Source organism: Amphiprion ocellaris, chromosome 3 (assembly GCF_022539595.1).
Source record: "Amphiprion ocellaris isolate individual 3 ecotype Okinawa chromosome 3, ASM2253959v1, whole genome shotgun sequence".
Taxonomy (NCBI): domain Eukaryota; kingdom Metazoa; phylum Chordata; class Actinopteri; family Pomacentridae; genus Amphiprion; species Amphiprion ocellaris.
The window spans coordinates 36966001-36990900 of record NC_072768.1 but is presented as its reverse complement, the minus strand read 5'-3'; the positions used below and the strand labels follow the sequence as shown (position 1 = coordinate 36990900).

General features: G+C 37.7%; 1 protein-coding gene across 2 annotated transcripts; it reads right to left on the bottom strand.

The window, feature by feature from the left end:
• Window positions 1–245: 245 nt before the first annotated feature.
• On the bottom strand, window positions 246–22114 carry has3 (hyaluronan synthase 3). Of its 2 annotated transcripts, none has more exons than XM_023294411.3 (5): window positions 21507–22114; window positions 9975–10068; window positions 9339–9889; window positions 6389–6490; window positions 246–4516 (listed from the first exon to the last, which is right to left on the bottom strand). In XM_023294411.3, exons 2-5 carry the CDS (start codon window positions 10066–10068, stop codon window positions 3587–3589), a joined length of 1677 nt encoding a protein of 558 aa, XP_023150179.2. In that variant the 5' UTR covers window positions 21507–22114; the 3' UTR covers window positions 246–3586. The 2 variants fall into 2 exon arrangements, with proteins under 2 accessions (XP_023150179.2, XP_023150178.2); XM_023294410.3 differs by lacking the exon at window positions 21507–22114 and adding an exon at window positions 17619–18017.
• Between the last annotated feature and the right edge of the window lie 2786 nt (window positions 22115–24900).

Here is a 24900-nt window from a genome sequence, read left to right as displayed (position 1 = left end):
ATTGAAAATGTATTTCTTTCCATGTGAACACACAAGACAGTGAACAAAAGGTCAAATCAGCGTAAGGGAAAATGGGAAAACGTCCATGCAATCATTTTAAACCATGAAGACGCTCTCTATTGGCTATGAATGGGAGGATTGTGTCCAAAACAGTAAGAATTTTTAATGACTAGAGAAAATTCCGGCATCCTGGAAACATCTGGACATTAAGAAACGAGCTCTCGTAACCCCAGAGACTAAGAACCTCCAGCTAAACACATTTTTCTTTTAATGTATGTGTGAACATGTACAGCCAGCTCAACATAAAACAATATGAACTTAAGTTAAATGGCACGATGCCGATACGCTGACGGACGATTTTGGGACAAACCTTAGCAGAAAATCTCTTTGGTGTTCAGTCTTTATGCTGCTGCTGATGGATGGAACAAACAAAGTTTAGGAGTCCGGCAGGAAAACGTCTGGTACATTACAGTAATTTGGCACCTTTACAGTAATAGAAAAGAATCTCTGATGGAACACACTGGTGGTAAAGTGTAAACGGAGAATTGGACCGACGATAAGTTTGACACTGTTCAACAGCACCAAAAAATACAGCTGCGTGTTCGGAAACGTTCCGATCGTCTGTTCTGGGAAGATCGTAGCTGATGATTGTGCTGTTCACGGCTGATGGACACAAGACTGGACTCAGAGCTGGACATGAACCATGACGAGGCTCTAAAAACATCTTAAAACATCTCAAAACATCCAAAACCTGCTGGTCTCCATCATTGTATGGTCTGATTTTTTGATCTTGATACAGAACTCAACGTGTATAATAGAGTTTAAGGTCACTGTAATTCCTCCTGTCGATGCTGTTTGTTTAGAAATACCCTTCTAAAACACAACTACACTGTAATACAGTTCATAACACATGATGTTTTTGTCACCTATTTGAATGTACATTAGGGCCCAGTCCAGTAGAGATGCACATTTTTGGATTTTTACTAATGTTTTGCAAATGCGAATGTGTATATACAGAAATATGCACATTTTTTCCACCTTATTGCAGAGAATTTCTGGTCTGTGCCGTGGTGGAATTAACATTTTACTAGTCAACATTAGAAGACCACTTGGATGTTAAATAAATCTTTAAATGACATACTCAAGCATAACTTTTAGTCTGAGAGGCTGTCTGGAAATTCGCATTTTAGGTTCATTTATTAAAGCCACATTTCTATTTATTCATTTTGAAGAATCGTGTTAGAAAAAGCCAATGGAAACTGCAATGTTTTGCAAAAAAAAGTTTATGCACTCACTTGAGGTGATTTTTGTTGTTTTACAAGAAGAGTAAATGAGCTTAATGGGAGGTGATTGTGAAAGAAAAACTACTTTCCCTTTTCTAAAGTATTACCTTGCAACTGTTAGCTGATGTCATCCCAGATTATCTTCCAACAGGCAGACGCTGTAGGAGGGAGATATGCCAGGACTCTGCTATGGTCAAGGTTAGATCTTGTCTATTCTGACGTGACTAAGCAGACTCAGGATTTGTCTCCATATTCGTCTGTAATCTAAATCTGACCTTCTCCTAACTACAATATATACTCGAATGTCAGAGAGAATCCTCAGAACTGATGCTGGCATTGATTGCATGAACTGCTGCTCTGTTGGTGTCACTTCTCCTGATGACAATAAACTTTACTCTCAATCCTAAATCATATGAGTCTTCGGTGTGTTTCTCTGTGTCTGCCTCCTCATCCTCTCTCAACCTCGTTTTACTTCCAAAACAATGATAACACTATTTCTGAATAAATTGCTGACATTGTGATCATTTACTTTATATAATTTATCAGCTGTTTCTGCTTCTAGAGACTCCAGACGACATGAAAATTGGTCGAAACCACCTGACATTAACCTCATTCTTTCCTTTGTTCTCTATTAGATGAACAAAGTTTGGTTTGTTTCTTCTTCTTTAGTGGTTGACAAAAAACTGTTTTTGTTTGTGGCTTCTTCTACTCTGTTTATTACAGCTAACGTAGCTTATAGCGCCACCTTCTGACAACACTACGCAGCCGAGGTCATTCACTCCAAAGCTGCTTGTGGAGGTTTTTTGTGACATTTCAAAACTTTGCTTGAAAGTCGGTTGATAATTTTATGGAAACACAGTTGAAGTTTCACTTTATGTCTGTATGTGTCAAACACAAAGGGGTAAATGTACGTATGTTAAAGATGTAGAGTTGCTTTTATATTCATACATACTGTATGTATCTGACGGAGCTGGGCTCAGTAATAAAAGTACAGTTTGTTATTCCTGCTGCTGCTGAGTAATTAGTTAAGTATTGGCATTTTTTTTTTAAATGGAAGGACTTTTGTTGCTTGTTGCATCCAGGAGGAATAATTACAGCAACCAGTAACTCTCTCGACTTGTGAGTTACAGTATGTATTACACTTTAAAGAACCCATATTCTGGTTTTTTTGGTTCTTCCTTTGCTTCAGCATTTTCAAAAGCTGCTTTCTTGTGTACATTAAAGGTCTGCAAACCTACAACATCCACACCACGGAAAACACTGCGCCTGAAACACCTCATTTGAAGTCCAGGTTTTCCTTCTGTTGCGTATCTACATCATCATGTGAGACATTTGCATAAATCCTGCTAGCAGCTAGTTTGCCATCAAATAAAGAAGGAGCAGCCACCTCGCTGCCTACTAAAGCTCCATCTTTCTGTCTGCACTCAGAAATGCAGGTTTATTAACCAACATTATCTGGTTTTGGTCGGTCCAGCTGACCAATCAGAGCAGACTGGGCTTTTAGGAGGCGGGGCTTAAAGAGACAGGAAATAAATGAAGCATTTCAGACAGAAATGACGTGTTTTTGAACATTAAAGCCGACAAACATATTGTAGTAGACCCCAAAAATACAATTATAATCCTGTATATGTGCAGAATATGGGCTCTTTAAGGCGTGTTCAGACAGAACCTGAACCGTTCTGGGTTTTTCCTGCTCTTTCTGCTCATACATCAACTCCACAGACATTAGCTGTAAATAGCTAGAACATCAATGTGTGTCTGACTCACTGAAAACTCTCTTTCTCACTTCTTCTTCTTTATACTTTCTAAAGATCAAGCCGACAAATTAGCATCTTTTCCTGCACAGTCGGGTCTTTAGTTGCACCACTTTTATATCCCGAAATAAGCGCTCTGACTAATCTGAGCAAATCATCTTAAACATAAAAAACTTATTTAGTGTCTTTTCTTGCTTGATACTCATTAAAAGCACCCTCCTACACACTCACACTTTCACCGCTAACCTGCACCCGTCGACTACCTAATGTTCTTCTGAGCGAGTGTGTGAACTCTTAATGACCTGGATCGGTTCTGCTTGGGTTTTCAGTGTGCAGCACCATTGATAGAACTGGGAGAGCTGAATGGATCCAGTCGTCTTTGAGACTTTTCCCCCCCAAAGCTGCTCAGATTTCGGATTCACACCTTTTATAGCACCAGTGATGAAGATGTGAGGCAGCTCGTCGCTCCAGCAGCTCACAGGGTCAACGAAGACCTTCGCTGGAGTCGTACTGCAGAGAAACGTCCCAGCATGCTCTCTGGCGGCAGGTTTACGCCTCCGCATACGGCAGGTGATACTGCTCCTCCCTCTTGTTGCACCGTTTGGCGACAATGGCCAGGTAGAGCACCAGCAGGATGAGCCAGTAGCAGGCGTACAGGATCGTCCCCGCTATCAACAAGGCTTTCTCCGTGTCGCTGAAGGGCTCCTGGGTTTCACAGTACACCGTATAGGCCACGCCTCCCAGCAGCACCAGCGCCCACACCGTCACCGGGACGGCGCCAATCAAGTTGACCACAATCTTCCTGCGGCCCGACGTCCCCCATCCGGCCTTGTTGATGGTCAGCAAGGCGAATATCTTGGCGGGCAGCAGGCTGGACATGTAGAGCAGCGAGTAGAGCGACATGAAGATCATGACCAGGCTGCCGCGTAGGAAGCAGGCGTAGGTGGCCTTCACCATTCCGACCAGCTGCACCGTCAGCAGGAACAGAAGGATGTTCCACAGCCGGCCGCGGTAGAACAGGTGGATCACCGTGGCCACCAGGAAGAAGGGGAAGAATCCGGTGACCACGGACTCGTAGGTCATCCAGAGGCTGTGCTTGTGGAACCACAGGGCGTTGTAGAGCCACTCGCGGAAGTACGACTTGCTCCAGCGAGTCTGCTGGTTGAGCCACCGCAGGTACTGGGTCGGCGTCTCCGTCTGGCACTGCGACCGAGCCGTGAACTTGGTCTTGTAGCCGAAGCTGAGCACCCGGTTGGTGAGGTGGCGGTCGTCGCCAAAGCTGCACTTGGAGCCCAGGAAGGTCTGGTGGTACCAGGGCTCCAGGAAGCGCTGCAGCAGGGAGTTCCTGTACATCCCCAGAGGGCCGCTGATGCACTGGACGCAGCCGAAGTAGGACTGGCAGGCCCGCTCGATGTTGAAGGCCATCCAGTAGCGGACGCTGCTGAGGAAGGAGATCCACGAGTCGTACTTGTTGAGGATCTGGAAGAAAAGGACAACATTAAGCTTAAATTGTACAGGGTGTCCATAAGGTCTCTTTACAGTCTGAAGAATTTATTACAAAGGCAGCTGATAAGATATCTTAACCAGATTTGTTTTATTGTAATCAGTGTTTATTAAAGTTTGTAATCACATTGAAATTGTGTGTTTCAGGTTTCCTGCTGGTGAAAGAGGTGCTGCTAAATGAAACCTTAAAAAATGGCTACTCCTCAGACCGGTGGATTGGAAGGGATGGGCCAATTCCTTGGCTACCACGTTCACCAGATATCACTCCCTTGGACTTCTTTCTATGCGGTTATGTTAAAGATATCGTGTATTGAACAAAGATACGGGACATTACTGACTTGAAGCAAAAGATTTCTGATGCTATTGCCACCACTGATGAGGCTATGCTACAGCAAACATGGCAAGAAATCAAGTACCATCTTGATGTGTTTTGTGCAACTAATGGTGCCCATATAGAGGTGTATTAAATGAGGTAGAAAAAACTTGGAAAAAAAACTTTAACTGTATATTTATAACATCTTAAAGCGAGCTCGAGAAGTGGCAGAAAGTTTGTAAAGCAACTGGACTTCTCTTGTAGGTCCTGGACCTAGAAGAGAAGTCCAGCTGATTTCTACTGAAGCTTCTACGACTACCATGACCTGGATGACTGAGAATCTACACACACATATTTGTAAAGCTGCTTTACCACCAGACTCCCTGAAAGTTTCAGTTTGAGAAAATACTCCAAGGAACCATCAGCTAAACTAGAGCTACTTATTTTCATTGTTGATTAAAGAGTTGATTGTTTTTTCAAGTTGTTTGGTCTATAAAATGTAAGAAAAGGTGAAATCCTAGAAATTTAAATAAAGCATCTTAATCAGGGGTGTCAAACAAACGGCGACATTAACTGCAATTTTTCAATAAAAGTAACTGCTATTTTAAATTTGACACAAGTTTTATGTAGTTTTGTGTATAAATTTTCTGCATTAACAAGGAAGATGAACAACTTGAGCTTCTTACTTAATGGTTCCCATTTAGTTTGTATGATGTGGTGGTCAGGATTACTACACAGATGTGGAAATTAATGTCAATTTAAAATAAGCCGTTTTCATTAAAAAGTAAAATCCTTTTTCATTCAGCTCCAGATAACTGTGACTGAATATTTCGTGCCTTTAAACTGTGATCTGTAAGTTGTAATGTGTAAATGATAAACTGAGGCATTTGACTCATTTTTCTTTAGAAATTTCAGGTTGCGTATAATGTTTTGAAAAAGATTAAATGTGAACACTTTCAGAATTGTACTTTTTGGCGTTGTGGCTATTTATAGGTTATTAAGCTGTGATTTTACCAATCCTTGGGATTCTATTGGGCTGAATGTGGCCCCTGAACTAAAATGAGTTTGACAAACTTGATCTAAATTCAAATGTACCAGTCAGTGACTATTCCCCTTTCTAAGGTGATAATGGCCTTTAGACAGGCAGATATTGTGTATTCTGACATGACGAAGCAGACCAGTTGTCTCTATATTGGTCTGTAATCTAAATCTGACCTTCTATCAATTACAATATTTACCCAAAGATCAGGAGAATCCTCAGAAGTGATGCTGGTGTTGCTTGCATGTACTGCTGCTCTGTCGGTGTCACTTCTCCTCATATCAGTAAACCTTCCTCTCAACCTCAGCCATCTGACTCTCCTCCTGTCTGCCTCCTCATCCTCTCTCCACCTCGCTGAACTTCCACAACATTAAACACCTTGAAACCCTGAAATGTCTTGAACATTCAGGAAGTACAACCCCACTTTAACAGGATCTGTTCAGAGGTAAAACATCCTCAGAGGAGCTGGATTTAAATCCTGGTTCATTCCACTTACCTGCACGTCTCCTCCGACTCCTCCCACCATCGGATCCTCCTCCATGATCTTCAGCATCTCGATGGTACAAGCCGGATCCAGGACGGTGTCCGAGTCACACACCTGAAACAGATTGTCAGAGGGTCAAACCCAGCTCACGTTCAGGCTGCAGGTGTTTTAATTCTAACATCCAGCGGAGAAATGAGAGGCTGCTGACGGAGATCCAGCTGGTTCATTCAGAGTTTACAGCTCCGGGTCACAAACGGACTCAAACTCTGGCCTCAGAGGGACACGAAGGACGAACAACAGCTGCAGTAAAGACTCAGCCGGTCGTCAGACACCGATTCATTAATGAGACGTAAACTCTGTGTACAAAAGACGGATTATTGAGTCACTCTACACTCTAGAAATTAATGTTTGGCCTCGATAAAAACAGTTAACTCAACAGTTTGCATCAATCATTTTGAGTTAAGACAATTTCTAATGAAAATATTATTCAGTTAATGAACTATATTGAGCAACAGGAATGAATTTTCCTCTAAAATTAAAGGTATTTTAATGAATAGTAGCAAAAACACAAGCTTTTAAGTTTATTATTCCTAAAAAATTAAGCTGTTTTTCCACATTATTTATAAGGAATTTGATCATAATATCTTGCTGTTTTTAAACCTGCTGTAAAAATAAATAAATACATTTGATTTGTTTTTATACGACTTTAACAGAGGTTTTCAAGGTCTAAAGGTATTTTCAGCTATTTAATGATTAATAGCATAAACACAAGTTTTTAGGTTGATTATTCATAAAAAATTAAGTAGTTTTAACTGGGTTTTTTCACATTATTTTAAAGGAATTTGTTCATAATATCTTGCTACCTGTCTCATAAATCAGGTTGTTTTTAAATCTGATGTATAAATCAATTTAATTTGATTTAATGGTAAGTTAACAGAGGTTTTTGGCAGCAGCTTTAAAGGTATTAAAGGTATTTTCAGTTACTTAATGATTAGTAGATGATTGGAAGTCTCTGAGTTGATTATTCATTAAAAAAAAGTTGTTTTAATGAGTTTTTGCACATTATTTAATGAGAATTTTCTTGTGTTTTGCACTTAATTACTATAATTATGAATACAAGTTTAAAGTTGACAAACTAAACTTTCTTGAACACCATTTTCTGCAGCAGTTTTTGGATTGTAAGAAAAATTAAAATACTCAAACAACAAAACTGATTTTGAACTGCAAATGTGTACAATATTTAAATATTGAAACATAAAAAAACATTGAAGGTCAACTTTCTTCTCGGGTCGCAAACTAGCACCAGATGTCTCAAAATGACCTGATCCGGATAGTTTCAGCTCTAATTTAAACATATTTAGTGCCACTAGACAATTACACTTAATTAATTTCACCCGATTAAACTTGCTAAAAAATAAAAGATTGGAAACATTTTGTTTGTTGGACTCTTATAGTGACCGGTTACTTGAAACAGCTCTCGTATTATAACATAAGGAACTACTGCTGCTCTGATGTCAGTGTCTGGAAATTATTCATAGCATCAAATGTTCAGAGATAATTAAATAATCAAGCATATATTTAGTCAGATGAATGTGGACATCAGCATGCAGCAGCAGGCTGATATTAAATCAGAACCACGGCTGAGTCAAATAATATCTGGTTTGGTTGTGCAGCTGAATATAAATGTTTTTCTGTAATGGGATTATTTTATTCTCAGTGTTTTTCAGAGTTTCACTGGTATTTAATGGAAAATTTTGAATGTCAACACTGTTGCCAAAATCCTCAGTTAACGTCGTATTAAATCAAATTTATTTATGTAGCAGGTTTAACCCTCCTGTTGTCCTCATTTACAGGCACCAAAAAATATTGTTTCCTTGTCTGAAAAAAATCCAAAAATTCAGAAAAAAAATTCCCCAAATTTCTGAAAATTTGCAAAACCTTCAGGAAGAAAATTCCAATAATTCCTTAAAAGTTTCCCTTAAAAAAAGTTTATTTTAAAAGAAGTCCCCCAAATTTGGCAAGAAAATTCTTAAATATTTAAATATTTTTTTAAAAAAATGAGTAAAAATCTTCCAAAAAATCCTACAAATATCTATTTTCTTTAAGAACATTGACATAAAAATGAACCAAACTCCAGCTGAACTGGCTGGAATGTGTTCTCAGGATCTCCTGGATCTGCTTCCTGCTCCTCAGCTCTGGAGCTTGGCCAATCAGAGGCCAGACCATCATCACTCAGCCCCTTAGCCCCTCCCATTTTACCAGAGTCTTTGTGTCATACTTTACTTTCTGTATGTTGTCAGGAATAAAGGACAGACGGACACCTGCTCTGATCACCTGAGAACGCTCACCTGTTAGGTTCCACCTGAGAACGCTCACCTGTTCGGTTCCACCTGAGAACGCTCACCTGTTCGGTTCCACCTGAGAACCGCGACCCGTTAGGTTCCACCTGAGAACTGCGACCCATTAGGTTCCACCTGAGAACCGCGACCCGTTAGGTTCCACCTGAGAACCGCGACCCGTTAGGTTCCACCTGAGAACCGCGACCCGTTAGGTTCCACCTGAGAACGCTCACCTGTTCGGTTCCACCTGAGAACCGCAACCCGTTAGGTTCCACCTGAGAACCGCGACCCATTAGGTTCCATCTGTTCATTCTCCTGCAGGTGGACTCAGACTTTACTTGAACACTTTCCCAGTTTTGTTTTGTGAATGTTCTCAAGAAACATTTTTAACATTTTTTTTCCACCAAAAAATGTTCAAAAATTTCCCAAAAATGTTGAAAATGTGGACATCAGAAGTTTCACTGAGAATTTTTTATTTTTTTTTCCACATTTTCAAACTTTGAAACGGATCAATTTTGACCAGCAGGACGACACGAGGGTTGATGGCATTAACTAGATAACATTTTTCAGTCGTGTCCCACCACTAATTTAAAGTTTTTATTCTGCTGTTTTGTCTTTCCTACCTGCACATAGTCCACGCTGTCTCCCAGAGCTTTGAAGGCGGTGTACATCACCTCCCTCTTGCCTCCCCACTCCTGCATGATGCAGGAGAATCTGCATCCTCTGACCAGCCGGGCGACTCGTCCGGCCTCCTCCATGTGCACCGTGCTCCTCCCTCCGCCTCCGACGCCGCCTCCCCCGCTGCCGTCGCTGTGGAAGTTGCCCTTCCACACCATGCTGCCGGCCTGGTCGGCGCCGCCCATCACCTCCTGGAAGATGTCCATCATGTAGCGGTCCTCGGGCCGGTTCCCGTCCACCACCAGCACCACCTTCAGGCCCGGGAAGGAGATCCGGCGGACGCTGCGCAGACACTTCCTCAGGTAGTCGGGGTCCTCCTGGTAGGCGGCGATGCAGAGCGCCACCGAGCGGCGGAGGTGCTGAGGCCGGGCCGGACTCCTCATCCGCCGGTGCTCCAGGAAGGCGAAGAGGCTCTGGAGGAGGAGGTGCAGGGAGAGGAAGGCGCCATAGAGGCCGAAGGAGAGGTGGTGCTGCTCGGTGTGGATGAACTGGTAGCCTGGAGGACAGAAGACCACAAACACGATGAGCATCACAGCGTCACTTCTAATCCTCAGGTAGATGTTTCTGCAGGTGGAGGTCACCTGTGACGTAGGCCAGCAGGATGGTGAAGAGGACCACCGCTGCAAAGAGGGTGGTGAGCACGATGTTCAGCGCATTCCTGCAGCGAGAGGGCATCTGGAGGGGGAGGAAGATAAAGAATGAAGATGCAAAAGTGCTTGAAATGTTCTCTTAACCCTCGTGTCGTCCTGCGGGTCAACTTGACCTGTTTTAAAGTTTGAAAATGTGTAAAATATATATATATATAATCACAGGGAAAACTTACACATTTTCAACATTTTTGGGAAATTTTTGAACATTTTTTGGTGGAAAAAAATAAATATTAAATAAAATGTTTTTTTAAGAACATTCAGAAAAAAAACAACCAAAATCCAGTGAAACTAGCTGGATTTTGGTTGATTTTTATGTGAATGTTTTTAAAGAAAATATAAGTTTTACTGATATACTGTATATGGAATCACTTTAGAAATTTTTTTAGGATTTCTTTGGAAGATTTTTATTCATTTTTTGAAAATATTTACATTTTTTAAAAAAGTTTTTATTTCTTGCCAAATTTGGGAAATTTTTTTTAAATAAAACTTTTAAGGGAAACTTTTAAGGAATTTTCTTCCTGAAGTTTTTGCAAATTTTTACAAATTTGGGGAATTTTTTTTGCTGAATTTTTGGGGCTTTTTTCAGACAAGGAAACGATATTTTTTGGTGCCTGTAAATGAAGACAACAGGAGGATTAATGAAGCTAAAGTGATGATTAAAGCTTTGGGAGAGACACTCAAGCAGAACTAGGTTTAATTAATCCTCCTGTTGTTCTCATTTACAGGCACCAAAAAATATTGTTTCCTTGTCTGAAAAAAATCCAAAAATTCAGAAAAAAAATTCCCCAAATTTCTGAAAATTTGCAAAACCTTCAGGAAGAAAATTCCAATAATTCCTTAAAAGTTTCCCTTAAAAGTTTTATTTAAAAAAAAAATCCCCCAAATTTGGCAAGAAAATTCTTGTAAATATTTTCAAAAAATGAGTAAAAATCTTCCAAAAAAATCCTAAAAATATCTAAAGTGATTCCATATATATATGAGTAGAACTTCTAATGTTTTCTTTAAGAACATTTACATAAAAATCAACCAAAATCCAGTGAAATTCACTGGATTTTGGTTGATTTTTTTTGTGAGTGTTCTTACGAAACATTTTTTTTCAACATATCTTTTTTCCCCATCCAAAATTTCCCAAAAATGTTGAAAATGTGGACATCAGAAGTTTCACTGTGAAAATATATATATTTTTCCATGTTTTCAAACTTTAAAAGGGGTCAGTTTTGACCTGCAGGACGACATGAGAGTTAATTAACTTCCATCTGGCCGAACTGCAAGAGTCAAGGATCTGATGAGAAAAGCCGAGGGAATAAAAGACAGCAGTCAGAGAAGACGTTTCACAGAACTCTGTACATCGTGGTTTAACAGAAACATTGGGGCTGAAAGCTTACAAGAGGCAACGTACCCCTCAAGTCACCAAACCACAAAAGGAGAAGAGACTGGCTTTCAAAAGAAGTCCATAACTCTGACTCCCAAAGACTGGGAGAACTGGATTTTCTCTGATGAACGCCCTCTCTACTTACACTACTGTTCAACAGTTTGGGGTCAGCCAGACAATTTATGTTTACCTTTTAGCATTAAAATCTAGTTGATTGACAATTTAATCCCTCAATATCTAGATTTTTAAAGTCTTACTGCGACAATCTCCAGATTCTTTACATTTTTGGGTGTTAATATACATTTTTTTTTACATCTTCGTCTAGAAATATGTAGATTTTTGAACACATTTGTGCTTTGTTATCTAGATTTTTGATATTTTTGTGCGTTAATGAGTGAACACAGCACAGGAGAAGGGGGAAATACTGGTTACTGAGTAAAAGGAAAACAAACTTTTGGGACACGGTGTAGTTTTCAGTGTTGAACAGCAATTAAAGGTGAATGCTTTTTATTGATACTGTAGATAGGACTGTTTTAATACATGGTTTTGTATGTTTATATTTTTATTCTGTGTCTAGTTGCGTAACTTTTAGTTTTATTATCGTGTCGTCTGTAGTTGCACAGAGCTGGTTTTCCTTCACGTGTTTTAAATGCCAGAGGGTGTTTCTCCTTCAGCATGTATGAAACCTACACGTTTTCTACGTGACACAGGTGTGTTTTATGGCGGTCAGGTGACTCTAACGGGCCTCAGAGCTCCGACAGAAGAACCTTGTTGGTCCTCGGTAGTCCACCAAAGTGTCACTTCCTGTTTGACAGAGTGAAGCCTTTCATCGGCCTCCATCAGCTGAAAACACAACTCCAGTTAAATCACAGCAAACTGTACGGGGTGAGAACCAGCCCACAGCCACTGATGTCACTGCTCAACTCTGTTACACGTCTGTGATGTCATCAGGAGGGCGGAGCCACGGACAGACTGGAACAAGACTGTAAACAAACATCTGGAGGGTCTCATACTGGAGGTCTCGTATTAAGAAAAGACGCTTTTTATGCATTAATATCTAGTTTTTCCACATTTGTATGTTATAATCAAGGTTTTGCCATTTTTATATGCTAATATCCAGATTATTTACATTTTTGTGCGTTATTATCCAGGTTTTTTGACACTTTTGTGCAACAGTATCTAAATTATTCACATTTTTGTGTGTTATAATCAAGGTTTTTGACACTTTTATATGCTAATATCCAGATTATTTGCATTATTGTGCATTATTATCCAATTTTTGACACTTTTGTGTGTTAATGTCCAGAATATTCAGATTTTAGTGACTTACTGTCTAGATTTTTTACTTTTTTGCATTAATATGCAGGTTTTTGACACTCATGTGTGTTAACATCCAGGTTTTTTGACACTTAGGTGCATTAATGTCTACATTTTTAATACTTTTTTGCATTAATGTCAAGATTATTCGCATTTTTGTGTGTTATAATCAAGGTTTTTGACACTTTCATATGCTAACATCTAGATTATTTACATTTTTGTATCTTAATATCCAAGATTTTTGACATTTTTGTACATCAATATCGGGAATTTGAACACTTTTTTGCATTAATATCTAGAATCTTTCCATTTTTATGTATTATAATCAATGCTGTTGACACTTTCGCTTGTTGATATCCAGATAATTTACATTTTTGTGGCCTACTGTATCCACTTTTTTGACACTTTTGTCAATAAAATCTTGTTTTTTGACACTTTTATGGGTTTCTATCTAGATTTCTGACACTTTTCTGCATTAATATTTAGAGTTTTGTTGCTTTTGTGTGTTAATATTCAGGTTTTTGACACTTTTGGGCATTGTTATCTCAATTTTTGGCACTTCTGTGCATTAAGATTTTGTATTTGAACACTTTTGTGCATTAATATCTAGATTATTTACATTTTTGTGGCCTAATGTCCACTCTTTTTTGACACTTTTGTCAATACTATCCAGGCTATTTGTGTGTTATTTCCCAGTTTTATTGACCTTTTGTGTGTTAATATCCATGTTTTTGACACTTTTGTGTCTTATTTTCTAAGTTTTTGACAGTGTTGTGTATTACTATCCAGTAATTTGACACTTTTGTGTGTTAACACCTAGATTTCTTATACTTTTCTGCATTAATATCCAGGTTTTGACACCTTTTTTGCATTAAAATTTAGTTTACTGATAATTTTATGCATCGATATTTAGATTTTTGATGTCTTAGTGAGTTAATCTCACTCTTCTTTACATTTTTGGGTGTTAATATTCAGGTTTTTGACATGTTTGTGCTTTGTTATCTAGATTTTTGATATTTTTGTGTGTTGATGGGCAAACACACACAGAATATCTGGAGATTTTAGGACTTTCTTCAGTGTTTGAGCCCCATTGATGGAAAACGTACAAATCAAAGTGTCTCCACTTCCTTAATGATGTTTCCTCAGACATGAAGCCGACATAAAATGTCTCAAAGGGTCTAAACTGACTCACTTCTGTTCTGCCACTACTGTTGTTGCTGCTTCTACGTCTCCATCTACTACAACCTCTACTTCTGCTGCAGCTTCTTCTGAGTTTAATTAAATACCTGCTTCTGTTCCCACCACTGTTCCTGTAATAATCTAACGTCCTCCTCCCATCAGCCCCTCTGCTTCCCCTCCTCTCTGGGTTAATAGCTCTAATTAAAGGCCAGGCGGAGTTTGGACGGAGCTCGGGAGCAACAGGAACAATTCTGCCCTTTCATTCATGAATTACCTCCAGCCCCACCTGGCCCTGCTGTAGGACAGACTCATATTTATATTTTGCATTCAGTCGGTTTATCCTCCTCCCTGAGTGGACGTACAGATTTACATTCTGGCTCTGAGCTCTGCAGGGAAGATAAACTCTGCAGGAGAATCTGAATATGGTGGAAAAGGGGGAATTTTGCAAATAGAGGTTTTGGATCAGACACAAAACATTTCCCCTCAGCAGCTTTGTCATTGTGTGTCATCATGGTCATTTAGATGTTCTTTAGAATAACCTCAATACCAGAGTTTAACCCTAATTTCTCTAAAACACCCACTCTAGTTTTCTATTTGGGGCTTTTTCTGCTCTGTTTACTGAACAGTGCAAACATTCAGGCTCAAGGTTCAGGGTTACTTTATTTATGCCAATGGGTAGATTTGTTTTGCAGAAAGATGTTTGCTAAAATCAGAAGAATTAAAACAAGCGTAAAAACTACGCATTCTAAATATCCATAGGTTATGATGAGAAAGTTTCAAGGGAATCTGGGGAATCTGACACTTTGTGAGAGAATACTAATGATGAAAACTTGAGATCTGAAAAGCAGAGAAAAATCTAAACAGTCAGATAAATGCAACTATATTTAAAATAATGGGTTGGTTGGAAAAAAGTTTGAAATATTAGCTTCCTATTAGCTTGTTAAAGAGCTAAAAGCAGGTGTTGAGGTGAGCCGTAGATGAGCTCACAGACTAATTTAACTCTTTAATTGGGACCATGTAGCACCTTGTAGTGGTGTGAGAATCATATTGGAATGCTAGGAATTATTGTTGCACTTTCTTCGTTGGACGGAAGAAACTCTTTTTTTCGCCCTAAACGTTCTCGAAAACACGTGAAAATTTCCACACGCATCAGGACCACCGAAAAGCATCCTGTCTAGGGCATCAAAAATACGTTTCCTCCATCTGACGAAGAAAGTACAGTAATAATTCAAAAATGTGCCAAAATGGCTCAATAGCGCCCCCTGCAATATTATGAAAATTCAGCCCCCGAACCACATTTCACCTACAGCTACGTAATTCGGTACACATATGTAAGTCGTCACGATGCACAAAAAAGCCTCTTGCACAGATACCCATAACCCAACAGGAAGTCAGCCATTTTGAATTATGTGTCACATTTTGGAAAATTTTGGACCAATTTTTGCACATTTTCAAAAGCTATAAACTCAAACAGGGTAACCCCAGCAGAGCTCAAATTTGGCCAGGATGTACATCAGGCGTGGGTGATCAAAAGTGATCAAAATGCTCTGCGAAGGTCTGAGGACGTGGAAATGGCAGCCAGTGGAATGCAGCGATTTTGGATGTTTCGCCATGGAACAGGAAGTGATGTATAACTACCCTGTACATGCTCCAATCTGCCTCAAACTTTACAAATGTGATCAGAGTCCGACCCTCATCACATCCACAGGCCGAAATACACTCTCAGTCGCTGCGCCACCTGGTGGACATGCTTGGATTTACTGACCAGCAAGGATGAAGAGGATCCGATCAATGCTGCTTGTAGCTTTAATTCTGCTTTTAGACTCTGTCCTGCACCAAACAAACTAATGTAGAACGTTTTCTTTGCCTTCATTGAACAGCAGAAGGATCCAGACTGTCTCTACACTTTACTTAAATGGCAAAGCAGCCGCAATTTCATTATTATTTACATGTTCTGACGCATCGTTGTGATCAAATGTAGCTTTACTGACCTAAAATGTGACTTTTAAATTTTATGTTCTTATCCTGGTTTTTATCCCAGAGATTGCTTTTTATTTCCCCAAGGGTTTTTTTTTTTTTAAATGTATCTTGATTTTGTTTATTTTGTCTTATCTTTTGTCTTCTCTGGGAACACTGAGCATTTTTTTTGTCTTGGCACTTGATCAAGGTCAGGTTCAATGTGTGTTTGGTAATAGAACGCCAAATGCAATCATTTCTTCTTCAAAACAAACCCACAGGTATAGATAAAGTAACCTTGAACCTTGGTATCTGTGAAATTTTAACAAGAAAAATGAAATACTTTCCAAGATAAACTTGGTTTAAAATCTGCCCATTGACCCGCTTTCAGACGGTTTCTTCTCACATTAAAATTTGAGGCTGTTTGAACAACAACATCTCAGAAACTATTAAAGATAAAAACCTGAAATGTTCTCTGTTAGTTCTTATCATGTCATTGATTCAGAATACAAAATATTGGACAAGTAGATGGAATAATGTCTGATTATGGGTGAGCTGAAATATGACAAAAAAATGAAGATATGAAGAAAAGTCTCATCTTTGAGCTCAAATTAACAAAAAACTTACAAAGCAGAAGTGAACTACGGATATTTTCTGAACCACATGTAGCTGTATGTCACAATAATACAACAAATAAACATTTAGAATGCTTTTAATGTGAAATACTTGGTCATAAATGTGAAAAAATGTATATATTTGTTGAGCTTTTAATACTGATTGAGCAAGTTTGATGAGTTGTACCACAAAAATGAAAATACTGGTAGATAGAATAATCCAAGTAGAACAGAACATATTTAAATTATAACTAAGAAAATATATTTTTAACATGAACATGTGGTTCATTTTCTGAAATTCAGAAAATTTAAGGCTTAAATCTTTCATATTTTCTGAGATATTGTGGTTCAAGAAGCCTCAAATTTTAATCCAAAAAAAAATTTGTTGAAAGTTGGTTGGCGGATATTTTTTTTTATTTTTAATTATCTCAGAAAATGTTTGATGTATGAAGCTAAAATTCCACATATATCTTGATAAATGTCCATATTTTATGAAAATTTCAGACAAATCGGAGATTGTGGAGCAGAGATTCGAGTGGTTGGAGATGGAACAACCATTTAGCATTTTAGTAATGTATCATCATTCTATTTTACTGCTTTTGCATCTATTTTCATGTCATATTTGGCACAAATTCCATCTTATCTTAAAGTTAATGCATAATAATCCCTGTTTTTTTTCGTTTGTTTTGAGCTAATTTCACCACATGGACACTTCAAAGGTCTCTGATCTTCGATGTCCATCTGGGATTTGTGTCAGGATCTAGTTTTCTCCACTGAGGCAGAAGAGAAAAGAGGCTCTGCTCAGCGTGAGATCCACGTGGATTAAAGCCACCAGCCTGGATGCCTGGAGGCAGAAAACCAGCAGACTGCCTGATTAGAGGGGCAACAGTGTCCGGAGGGGCTGTTGGGGGGGTCGGGATTAAATGCCGAGGTGCAATTACCCCTGAAGGTTACATCTGGACACTCAGGAGGGGAGATAAAAATGAAAAGTGAAATGTTTCTGCTTGATAAACTGCAGCTAATGGAGCAGATTTCATTAGAAAAGCAGAAGGACGAGTTTCTACTTGAGCAGAAATCCACAGAAACCAACCCCCCACGAAATGACACGTTATTGAAGGTAAAAAAACAAGTCATCACCTTTGTCATCTTCAGAAAAATAGAATCTTCAGCTTGAAATCAAGGAAAAGTTACATTTCTGACGTAAAAGTGGTTAAAAAAAAAAAAAGAGTGATTTTTGTAGCTCCAGATGCAGGTTTAGATCCATGTCTTCGCTTGAAAGAAGCTCCAGGATGCAGGTAAATCCAAATGAGCCACATTAGGTTAGAAAAATCTGTAAAAATCCCATTAATCAGGTGAAAACTGGTGAAGATATCTTGGCTCTGAGGCTGAATGAGCTTCAGGTGGAGAAGGTGAGTGATGGTTTTGGCCCAGAACAGGGACTTTTACCAAGCAGGGAGGGAAGGGAGGGGAAATGTTGGGAAATGACTGCTGGGTGGAGCAAAGAAACAGGAGGGAAGGTGGGAAACTGAAAGGTAACGTTCACTAAATGATTCCTTTTATACCTCAGGAGTGACGTCAGACTGTCACTGAAGCTGTGATGGACTTTCAAGATGACGTTTTACTGAAATAGCTGAAAATTTCTGGAGGTTTAGAGTCAAATTATTTACTCACCAAACTAAAAGGTGCAAAAGATTTGAGTTTAAAGGATAATTCTGTTTTATTTCTGCCTCCTTTATATCCCATCAACACTATTTTTTTGTTGTTTTTTTTTTTAATAAAATAAACAGGCAATAGTACAAGAACTTTAAAACAATATTACTGAACTTAAACTAGCTACAGCTAGTTAGCATGAAGTCAGTGCTGGTGAGATATATTTAGCTAAATCTGACACTTTATCCCTGTTTTTTTTTTTTTTTTAAATTTTTATTTTTATTTTGCTCCTTTGGTCAGAATTCGTTTTAAAAACATCACTAGATTAACACTATTTTCTTGTTTAAAAAAATATATAAACACACGCAACAGTACAACTTTAAAACAATGTTACCATGCTTAAGCTAGCTATGGCTAGTTAGCACGAAGACAGTGCTGGTTAGCTAAATGTGTCATTTTTATTTTTTGAAAAAAATTTGTTCTCCTATATCTGAAGAACACTGAATTAACAATGTTTGTTAAATATGTATATATATATATATATAAACACGCGCAGCAGTGCAAGAACTTTAAAACAATATTACTGGACTTAAACTAGCTACGGCTAGTTAGCATAAAGTCTGTACTGGTGAGATATATTTAGCTAAATCTGCTACTTTTCCCCGTTTTTTGGGGAATTTGCTCCTCCTGCATTTGAAGAATTGAGTTTAAAACAACACTGGGATAAAACTGTTTTCTTTTTTTTTTTTAAATGTTAAACACCTGCAACAGTACAAGAACTTTAAAACTTTAAAACAATATTAGCCACTTAAGCTAGCTACAGCTAGTTTGCTTAAAGTCAGTGCTGGTGACATATATTTAGCTAAATTTGCCACTTTTCCTTTTGTTTTTGGAATTTGCTCCTCCTATATTTGAAGAATTGAGTTAAATAACAACATATAGGTGAGAAAATTAAAACAAAAACCACCACCAAATACTTTTTCTGTAAGCTAAACAGCTAAATCCTAGCTAGTCTACCATGCCAGCTAGCAGCTACTCTGTTAGCCTAACTGACCTAGCTTAACTAGTCCAAAATTACTCATAAATAGTGTAAAATGAACTGGAAACTGTCCAAAATTACTTGAATCTTGTTTGAAATGACTCAAAATTTGTTTAAAATGACCATTTTTGAGTAATTTTGGACAAGATTTTAATCATTTAGGAGATTTTTTAGTCCAGTTTTGAGTCTCTGCTCATCATGTGTAGAAAGATGTTTCTCCATGCTGAATGTATCTCCAACAACTTGCTCCTCTGGTCACTGTTTCTGAGCCATGATGCATTTATTTTATTCATCCAGTAGCTTTGATTTTCCTCTCAGTCTCTCTGCGTTGTAGGTTGCAGGTATATCTGTGTCATTTCTGACTTCTCTCTCCTTCTTCGTGGTTTTCTGTTTCATGCACCTCCAGGTCAGATCATTCCTTTTATTTCTTATTAATGTGGTTAATTATTAATTTATGTGTTTTCCACTGTTGTGTTAACATTAAAAGACCATTGGTGCACCTCTAAAAATAGGCTAAAGTGGTTAAATCTGAGATAAACCTTTATTTCTGCTGTTTTTTTTTTTAAATCAAAAATAGATCATTAAATTATAAATAATAACTAAAATGTAACATTTATTGTGACAAATTTTGCAGCTATATTGGCCAATGAGCTATCTGAAGCTACTAAAAATTTGCTAAAGGAAGCTAGCTGTTGTACAAGACTTGGGAATTCAACTTTTTCGATAGTTTTACTTCAATGCATGTGATGGAAACAGCTGTAAAAGCACAAAAAGAAAAGGTTCAGGTCCACCTCTAGGTCAGATCACTCCTATTTATTTCTATTTATGTGGTTAATTTATTAATTTATGTGTTTTCCACTGCTGTGCTAACACTTAAAGAGCACTTTTGCACCTCTAAAAATGGGCTAAAGTGGTTAAATACAAGATAAACCTTTATTTCTGCTTGTTTTTTATCAAAAATAGATCATTAAATTAAAGTTTGGTTTCCCTCCATGCACCTCCAGGTCAGACTATTAATATTTAATGTGGTTAATTTATTAATTTCTGTGTTTTCCACTGTTGTGTTAACATTAAAACGGCGCTTGTGTACCTGTAAAAACAGACTAAAGTGGTTAAATCTGAGATAAACCTTTGTTCTTGTTGGGTTTTTTTAATAAATAGGTCATTAAATTATCAATAATGACTAAAATTAAACATTTATCATGACAAAGTTTGCATCGACATTGGCTTAAGAGCTATCTGAAGCTACCAAAAGTTTGCTAAAGTAAGCTAGCTGTTAGACCAGACTTGGGAATTCAACTTGTTCAATGGTTTTACTTAAATTCATGAGATGGAAACAGCTGTAAAAGCACAAAAAATAAAGTTTGGTTGAATTCCATGCACCTACAGATCAGACCATTCCTATATATTTCTATTTATGTGGTTAATTTATTAATTTATGTATTTTCCACTGTTGTGCTAACATTAAAAGAACACTTGTGTACCTCTAAAAATAGGTTAAACTGGTTAAATTTGAGATAAACCTTCATCTTTGCTGTTTTTTTTAGCAAAAATAGATCATTGAAATAAAGTTTGATTTCCCTCCATGCACCTCCAGGTCAGACTATTCCTATTTAATGTGGTTAATTTATTAATTTATGTGTTTTCCATTGTTAAAGTTGAGATAAACCTTTATTTCTGCTGGTTTTTGAACAAAAATAGGTCATTAAATGATCAATATTGACTAAAATTAAACATTTACTGTGCCAAAGTTTGCATCTTTATTGGCTTGTGAGCCATCTAAAGCTACCAAAAGTTTGCTAAAGTAAGATAGCTGTTGAATTCAACTTGTCGGAGGGAGAATATTTAATTTCTTCCTTGAAAATATCACACAGTTTGGCTTTAATCCTGATCCAGCACTATATATCTGCTTCACCTGAGGTCTCGCTGTGTTCAGGCTGTCAAATAGCAGCAGGCTTTGTGCAAATTTAAAAAAAAACAACAAAAAAAACAGCCACCAGACCAGACAGGTTCTGCACTGATGCCATGGAAAATCCAACAGGCCAGTGTTTTTTCTCCGGAGACGCCAGAAACCTTGAAACAGGCTGATTCCTAACGGTCACTGTCTGCTTCTGCCAGCAGCACAAAACACACAAAAAAACACACAAAACCAGCGGTAATGTACACACAAACACACACACCGAGTCTTTCACCGAGTGATTTTTTAGCCTCTTTAGAGCCCAAACATCCAAACTGTGCTGAAACTTTCCGTCCAGTTCGTGCAGCTGAACACTTTCATCCATTCATTCAAATATGAGAAGTTTTCCTGATGTAAAAGCGAGGCGGGAGCTCCTTACCTTCCCGATCCAGTGGACCCTCGGCGTCCGTCTCCCCCCAGATGTGGGTCCGTGGGTCCGGGACGTCCAGCCCTCTCCTCCCCCTCAGCACAGCACTCTCCTTGTTCTGTCCCCCTCCTTCCCCCGGATCACACTACATCTTTATTCCAGCTTGGAGATCCCACATCCAAAAATACAGCAGGGCAGCCTTAAACCACCACCCTCCGTCCAGCCTCCTCCTCCTCCTGCTGCCTCCTCCTCCTTCTATCTCCCAGGACTGTCCCAGGGCATGAAGCCCCCCAGCAGAGAGGTGGTCTCTGGGCAGCAGCTATCCGACTCTCTGGCTCCTCTTCTGCTCTCCATCCCGGCGGCTCCTCATTCGCACCATGAAGCCTGACTATCTCCTCAGCTCTGCAGCATCAGCACCTCCTGTCTGCAGCAGAGTTCCTCCTGCTCCTCCTCCTCCTTCTCCCCTGCCTCCCTCTGCAATGCAGCCTCCGACAAGCCGGGGGCTGTTTGACCGGAGCCCCCTCTCCTCCTCTGCACCTCCTCGGCTGACTCAAAGCATCCTTTATGGGCTTATTTATCTTCCCCCCTCCCTCTGTAGGCTCTCCAGCTCCGACGCTGAGCCGAGACGTCCTGCAGGTCGGAGGATCGATGCTGAAGAGGACCCTCGTTACATCTGAGTCACCTAAAGACCAACCTTTTTCTGTCCGCAGAGATCTAGAGATCAGTTAACGGGAGAACACAGACAGAAAGAACACGGCAGACGAGACAAAAGATTATTTTAGAGGTCAAATGTTGAAAAGAAACGACACCTTATTCACTTATTGAGCCTTTAGACTGAGACTTAGGAGGGAAATTGTTACAGCAGCATTAATATTCAATAAAGGGGAAAACACAGATTATTAGGGTATAAAATGAAGGTAAAAAAATGAAATAAAGTGAAATAAAAGAAAATGAAATAAGATTAAAATAAAGAAATACAATAAAGTGAAACAAAATAAAATGAATTGAAAGAAGAAAAAAATTAAATAAAGTGAAATTAAATACAATTAATAAATAAGATAAAATTTTAGAAAATAAAATAAAGTGAAATAAGATTTTAAAAATTAAAATGAAATAAAATAAATTGAAATAAAGTGAAATAAAATAAAAAATAAAGTGAAATAAAATAAAATGAAATAAAGTGTAATAAAATAAAATGAAATAAAGTGCAATAAAATAACTTGAAATAAAATAAAATGTAATAAAGTGAAATAAAATAAAACGAAAAAGTGAAATAAAATAAAATGAAATAAAGTGAAATAAAATGTAATAAAGTGAAATAAAATAAAATGAAATAAAGTGTAATAAAATAAAATGAAATAAAGTGAAATAAAATAATGAAATAAAATAAAATGTAATAAAATGAAATAAAATAAAACAAAAAAGTGAAATAAAATAAAATGAAATAAAGTGAAATAAAATAAAATAAAGTGACAAAATAAAATGAAATAAAGTGTAATAAAATAAAATGAAATAAAGTGAAATAAAATAACTTGAAATAAAATAAAATGTAATAAAGTGAAATAAAATAAAACGAAAAAAGTGAAATAAAATAAAATGAAATAAAGTGAAATAAAATAAAACGAAAAAAAGTGAATTAAAATTAAATGAAATGAAATAAAGTGAAATAAAATAAAATGAAACAAAGTGAAATAAAATAAAATGAAATAAAGTAAAATAAAATAAAATAAAGTAAAATACAATGAAATGAAATAAAGTGAAACAAAATAAAATAACTTGAAATAAAATGAAATGAGATAAAATAAAATAATATAGAAAAAATCAACAGAATATGTAAGAGGGACAGTATTTTGCATTTATTTTTTTTTAAAGCCTCTCAGTTAAATCCAGTTATAGAAGTGTGCCACAAGGTAAATAAACAACATCATTCTTCTGCTATAAACCGCTTAGCATTAGCTGGACTCACTGTTGAAGGTGCAGGTAGTTTGGATATCGGATCAGGATTCTTGTTCCATTGGAAGAATTCTGGGATTTTCTTCTGTTGGGAGCCATGATGGATGGATAACGTATCTCATCTGGCCCAGGAACACCTCTGGATCCACAAGGAAGAGCTTCAAAACTCTGCTTCCACTGAGCCCTGAGTCTGGATAACAAAATAAAAAAAATTGTCATTGTAAATGGGTAATTTAAGAGCTTTACGTAGCTAACTATTACTTTTAGCTACCTAGCACGTGTAGCTAACTATTACTTTTAGCTACCTGTCACTTTAAGCTAACTATTATTTTTAGCTACCTGTCACTTGTAGATAAATACTTTTTTTTAGGTACCTGTCTCTTTAAGCTAACTATTACTTTTGGCTACCTGTCACTTTACGCTATTATGTTTAGCTACCTGTCACTTGTAGATAAATACTTTTTTTAGGTACCTGTCACTTTAAGCTAACTTATTACTTTTAGCTACCTGCCACTTTTACCTAGTAAAAAGAAAATTGTCATGTTAAATGGGTAATTAAAGAGCTTTCACGTATGTTTTTGTTTAGACTGATGTTTCCCATCATGTTACTTACATTTTTTTAGGCAAAATCCATCAGTAACAGTATTTATTTCATGTTTGACTTGATAAAATGGTTAAGTTGGAATAGAAATGAGTTTTCTCCCAAATAAACCTCAGTTTCTGCTGTTAGAACTACCACATGTATGTCTTCCTGTGTACTGGCGTGTTAGAAACCACACGGCTGTTTCAGTGTATCCGTGACCTTGTTCAAACTGCTGAGTGGATTAAAATCTCTGATCCAATTTAATATCAATATTCCATTTATCATTTCTGAGCTCTCTGTTGTTGCAGGAAACAAGCTTACTGGTGAAACCTGTACGACGCCGTATCCATTAAAAAAACAGAATCAGCTCAAATTCAAACAAACCTTTGTCTGGCCGGAGGCTCGGCCGCCATCTTGACCTTGACTTTAATGAGTATCAGTAGCTGGAGGCACAAATGTTTTTCAGGGACTCATCGAGTGTCTCCAGAGGTTCTGAATCCTTTATTTGTCTGAGCAGAAGATAATTATCTCAATAAAACAGCAGAGGACAAAACACATCTGTACTATGCATCTAAATTACTGTCAATTTACCATTTTATCCATCAATGTTTAGCTATTTCTTACTGTTAGCAAAATACTACTTACTTTTAGCTATACATTTATCCCTCTGGCAAATCCCATTATCCATTATTTTCTGTTAAATATTTATTCTATTACTTTCAACAAAGTATTGATTACATTTAATTAAACATTACTTTTAACTTTTCAGCTATAATCCATTAGTTTTAGCTAACTATTGTCTTTAGCTAAAAAATACTTTCAGCTAACTATTCAATCTCTTAATTGTCTCTAATTTAACGTAATTCCCTT

Bases quoted from the DNA above. Each gene is read 5' to 3' on its own strand.
- has3 (XM_023294410.3), bottom strand. The intron at 9,890-9,974 runs GTGACCTCCACC...TCTGTCCTCCAG, and splicing joins CCTGCTGGCCTACGTCACAG to GCTACCAGTTCATCCACACC. The intron at 4,517-6,388 runs GTAAGTGGAATG...CTTTTCTTCCAG, and splicing joins GAGTCGGAGGAGACGTGCAG to ATCCTCAACAAGTACGACTC.